A 5,000-nucleotide genomic window follows, 5' to 3' on the forward strand; every position below is an offset into this window, starting at 1 on the left:
TGAATTGGGTGGTGAATTGGGTGGTGAATTGGGAATGTACTCACATGCGGGCAGGCGGAGTCCGCTTGGCCGCTGGCCCCAAACAACAAACCACACACAGACAGACATGTACGCACACACACACACACACACACACACACACACACACACACACACACACACACACAGACGCACGCACACACACACACACAGACGCACGCACACACACACACACACACACACAGACGCACGCACACACACACACACACACACAGACGCACGCACACACACACACACACACACACACACACACACACACACACACACAGACGCACGCACACACACACACACACACACACACACACACAGACGCACGCACACACACACACACACACACACACACACACACACGCACACAGACACAGACAGACACGCGCACACACAGAGACACAGACCCCGACTGACCTGAGCGCGAATTCGAGGAGCTTGTACCACATTGCATCATGGCCATCGCCGACGGGGCGGCGGCGGTACACGTGGCCGTTGCGCTCAATCGTGTTCTCCATTTGCCGCTGAATCTCCTTCACGCCAACCCACACAAATAGCGTGGACAGCAGGAGCCGGCCAGCCTGGCGACGTGCAGCCGCAAAGATTGAGGAAGGGGGTGGGGTGGGTTAGGGAAACAGCGATTGCTTGTGAGGCAGCACACGCAACGACACGCGTATTAATGCACACAAACTCAAGGCTGTACAAACACAGACACGTGTACAGACACACACACACATACACACACACTTGTGCAGACACAGACACAGACACAGACACAGACACACACACACACTTGTACAGATACACACTTGCACATACACACGCACGCACGTACACACACACACTTGTACACACTTGCACATACACACGCACGCACACACACGCAGACACACTTGTTCAAACACACACACACACACACCAGCATAAAGGCGCTCTTGCGGTTTGTCATGGCGGGCTGGTCGAGGAAGAGGGCGGAGGCGAGGGCCTGCTGTGCGGAGACGCGGTGTTTCGGGTTGTATTCCCGCAGGATAACCAAGCTCATGGCGCCAATGCTGCCGTGACCAAAAGCACGCACGCACGCACGCACACAGTGAGGTTAGACACGGCGCGCAACCGAACGAACGCAATGAAACAACCAAGGGAGAAACAACAGCACCACAAGCACGATTGGCGTTGTTGGGACGCGGGTGTGCGGGGTACACACGCAGACAGTCAACAGTCACGTACATTGCCAGTTTCTTGACCATGAGCTCGTTGACGTAGATTGACCCGTGATTGAACCACACCTGCGGAAAGGTGATCAAAGAGATGTTGCAGGTCAGTGGTCAGCATGCGGGCCACTCAGCGAGGTTGCGATCGAGCGCAGGAGACAAACAGAGACCGATTTGGCGCGCGGGAGGGGTGGTGGTGGTGAGCAGAAGTCAGCGCAAAGTACTTCAACCACAGCACAAGGACACCGAGGCAGCGGGGCGTGACTGACCCAAAGGACTTGTGACATGACGTCGAAGAAGGTGAAGAAGGACGAGATGAGGAGGACTGTTGCTGCCATGGCGGGCTTGACATTTGCACACACAAGGGTGGCAGCAGGCAGCACAAAGATGACGAGGAGCCAGGGAAACGTGCGCCCGTAAAAATACCACAGCTCCAGCTGGGTTAGCGCCCAGTTGACATGAAACGCGCACACAAGCTAAAGGAATCCGGAGGTGGGGGGGTGCAAGCGAAGCGGAGGGCGTTGGGAAGACGAGCGTGAGTGGGCAGCAAGCAAGCAAAGGCCAGCGCGAGTGAGTCGCGCACATTTGAGCACAGACGGACGGACGGACAGACAGGCGGACGGACGGACAGACAGACAGGCGGACGGACGGACAGACACACACACACACACAGACAGACAGACAGACAGACAGACAGACAGACAGACAGACACACAGACAGACAGACAGACACACAGACACAGACAGACAGACACACACGCACACACAGACACACACACACACAAACAAACAGACACAGACACACACACAGACAGACACACACACACACCTACCCATCTGGCGGCGATGGTGACGTAAGCGTTGATGCGACGCGTTGTGGGCTTGCTTAAGAAGCCATCCATAGCGGCACGTACTCTTTGCAATTTGCCACTGATCTCACTAACAACCGCACCCACCCCTGCAGCAGCTGCATCGTTGTTGTTCATCACAGACGATGATGCCGTTGCCTCACCGCCGCGGCCGCCGCTGCCACCACCACCCACAACAACGTCCGCCATCCTGCGTGTGTTGGTAAATTGCGATTGGGTTGAATATGCCACCCGAGACATAAGCGACTTTACCACCTCACGGCATTCTCGCACATTCTGGCCGCCGAAAGAGGAAAGTGGGTGCCGCCCCCTCTTGTTTGTGAAGAGAATTCACTAAAGATACACACAACTTTCCGCGCGAGCACCACAGAAGCGAGGAGAAGAAGCGAAGTGTGTGCTTGCGCGGCTAGGCACACATCACACAGTAAAACAAGCAGCAGGGGACAACACACCTCTTCTTTGTTGTTTTGTTTTGTTTGCTTCGTGTTGTGTTGCTGCAACATCAGTGCACTGCTGCTGCTGCTGCTTGCTACGGCAAACAAAACAGCGCCACATCCGACTGCGTCACCGCCACAACAACAACAACAAGCCTTGTTTGTTTTGTTGTTCTTGACAGCGTGGCACTTCGCGCATTCGCCATTCATCTCTCGTCGTTCCCGCACACCTTACGACTTTGCCAACTTTTGCTAGCCACCCTCCCCCCTCTGCCAAACACACACACAACCTTCACTATGTCTGACAAGAGCTACAAGTGGCAGGTCAAGCCTGGTGGCACCATCCCCGCCGATGCGCTTGACGTGAAGCACGCCACCTCCCAGACCGGTTCCACCTCCCAGCGTCAGTCCCTTCAGATCAACAAGGGTGGCGAGGGCGCGCCCAAGCTCGACTCGCAGTCCCAGGGCATTGCCCACGCCGTCGGTGCCCCCAAGCCTCCTCAGTACGTTAACGCCGTCGCCAAGGACCAGGTGAGCTTTGCTGTCATCATGCTTGTGCTTGTGTTGTGTGTGGTGTGTGTGTGGTTTGTGCTTGTGTTGTGTGTTGTGTGTGCGTGCACGAGCATCATTGCGTGGCATGACCTCCTTTTGTAGCTGGCCTCGCATTCATTTCGCATTCATTTGATCAACGCCGCCATAACTCACCACTTGCTTCCTTCACTTGCTTGCTTCCCGCCAACTTTTTTCCTGTCCTCCCCATAAATGCCAGGCTGTGCGTCACAACGCTTCTGGCTACTAAAGTGCCAACCGCTGCTGTCGCCCATTTCTCTCGTGGATAGAACCTCGCTCTTTGGATGTACCAGCTGCTGGTGTTCCCTCCACTTCTGCTGGTTTCGTCGCCGTCAGCTTCCCCCTCCCCTCTTTTTTTTTTACCTCTTCTACCCTCGTTCACCTTTTGCTCGACAAACATGAAGAAGCTGTTCTCATGAGATAACCACAACACCCCCCTTCCATCCCCCCCCCCACAAAGGCACGCTCTGTCTTGCACCAAGGCGACGCGCTGCCCCTATTTCTGCCCTCTCTTTTCTCTCTTGCTCGTATGTGTACACTTTTATCTTTCTCTTTTCCCCCTTGTTCACTGTCTTATTTCTCCCCTCGTTCTCGTGGTGTGCTTGCGCCCCCAAAGAATGAACATGGCTCGTGCTTGAATACGCTGCACAAAGACATGAATCTCAAAGGGAAGGGAGAAAGAGAAAGAAAACCGAGCGTGTGTGAGAGAGAAGAGGAAGAAGGCCGACGATGGCGAAGGAGACAAAGGAAGAACAACTCGCAGCAAAACCACACACACACCCGGAGAGAAAATTGATGGGCGACTTGCGTGAATTTTCGCCATCAATTAAGCCGAAAAGCACGACGAAAAGAAAGCAAGCAAGCAAGCAAGCAAGAAGAACGAGAATCAGCAGACGAGCCACCCTGCTTCGACTTTTGATATCGGGTTGTGTGTACACCTTTCCCCAACAAGCAACGCAAGCGACGAACGAGGCAACAGGCGCGAGGAGAAGCTAGCAACTGCGTCTTCTTCAGGGCTCCTCCTGTTGCTTTTTCCTGTGGTGGATCCAGCAAACAGGCAAGCAAGCAAGCAAGCAAGTGCACAGCTTCTTCGTCGGACTGCTGACTCATTCATTCCTTCTGCTGCCAACAACACATACAGCAGCATATCGGAACCATGTCGAGCTACTCGTACCTGTTCAAGTACATCATCATCGGCGACTCAGGTGTGTGTTGTTTGTGTGTGTGTGTGTGTGTGTGTGTGTGTGGTGTTGTTTGTGTGTGTGTGTGTGTGGTGTTGTTTGTGTGTGTGTGTGCGTGTGTGTCAGTTGTCTGTGTGTTGTTTGTGTGTGTGTGTGTGTGTGCGTGCATCCATATGTGCACGTTCTACGTCTTTGTTGATCAACGTTTGTGTGAACAACAGCCACAACGGCAGCCCAAAGAGCAGCGCTCACCCATTCAACACACATACACACACGCGCGCACACAAACACGCGCGCACACACACACGCGCGCACAAACACACGCTTGATCAGCCGTTGGAAAGTCTTGTCTGCTGCTGCAGTTTACAGATCACCGTTTCCAGACAGTCCACGACCTCACCATCGGTACGTGGAAGTACATGTGTGTTGTCGTGTGTGTACAGGCTGCCACCCTGTCCTGCGATGCTGTGCCTTTGACAAACACACAAAGGGGTGCTTCCTTTTGGCTGACATCTGAAAAATGCCTCCTTTCCGTGTGTGCTTGCTCTTTCTCTTCCACGCACGCAGGGGTTGAGTTTGGGGCGCGAATGGTGACCATTGATGGCCATCAAATCAAACTACAGATCTGGGACACAGTGCGTCACCTCCGTCTGCTTGTGTTTTGTCGTCGGTTATCACTGATGTTGTTGATGTTTAAGTTGTTGTTGT

At 54.0% G+C, this 5,000-nt stretch overlaps 3 protein-coding genes across 3 annotated transcripts in view; 2 read left to right on the forward strand and 1 right to left on the reverse strand.

Annotated features, from left to right (window-relative positions):
* Positions 1–2,319, reverse strand: part of PTSG_04675 (uncharacterized protein) — a 3,002-nt gene extending 683 nt beyond the window's left edge. The window contains exons 1-5 of the mRNA XM_004994708.1: positions 2,072–2,319; positions 1,508–1,714; positions 1,255–1,313; positions 947–1,079; positions 445–608 (exon numbers count right to left, since the gene is read on the reverse strand). Of these exons, the coding sequence (XP_004994765.1) occupies positions 445–608; positions 947–1,079; positions 1,255–1,313; positions 1,508–1,714; positions 2,072–2,296 (788 nt within the window). The 5' untranslated portion in view covers positions 2,297–2,319. The remainder of the gene's footprint in view (positions 1–444; positions 609–946; positions 1,080–1,254; positions 1,314–1,507; positions 1,715–2,071) is intronic.
* A 277-nt stretch (positions 2,320–2,596) lies between these two features.
* Positions 2,597–3,807, forward strand: PTSG_04676 (uncharacterized protein). Its single transcript, XM_004994709.1, has 2 exons — positions 2,597–3,072; positions 3,311–3,807. Exons 1-2 carry the CDS (start codon positions 2,839–2,841, stop codon positions 3,338–3,340), a joined length of 264 nt encoding a protein of 87 aa, XP_004994766.1. The 5' UTR covers positions 2,597–2,838; the 3' UTR covers positions 3,341–3,807.
* Positions 3,808–3,920: 113 nt separating this feature from the next.
* PTSG_04677 (GTP-binding protein yptV1) overlaps positions 3,921–5,000 on the forward strand; it is a 3,370-nt gene continuing 2,290 nt past the window's right edge. Inside the window, exons 1-3 of the mRNA XM_004994710.1 lie at positions 3,921–4,316; positions 4,626–4,697; positions 4,860–4,927. Of these exons, the coding sequence (XP_004994767.1) occupies positions 4,268–4,316; positions 4,626–4,697; positions 4,860–4,927 (189 nt within the window). The 5' untranslated portion in view covers positions 3,921–4,267. The remainder of the gene's footprint in view (positions 4,317–4,625; positions 4,698–4,859; positions 4,928–5,000) is intronic.

The sequence above is a fragment of the Salpingoeca rosetta genome (assembly GCF_000188695.1).
Source record: "Salpingoeca rosetta unplaced genomic scaffold supercont1.10, whole genome shotgun sequence".
In the NCBI taxonomy this organism is placed as follows: Eukaryota; class Choanoflagellata; order Craspedida; family Salpingoecidae; genus Salpingoeca; species Salpingoeca rosetta.

Bases quoted from the DNA above. Each gene is read 5' to 3' on its own strand.
- PTSG_04676 (XM_004994709.1), top strand. From the start codon at position 2,839: ATGTCTGACAAGAGCTACAAGTGGCAGGTCAAGCCTGGTGGCACCATC. The intron at 3,073-3,310 runs GTGAGCTTTGCT...CATAAATGCCAG, and splicing joins ACGCCGTCGCCAAGGACCAG to GCTGTGCGTCACAACGCTTC.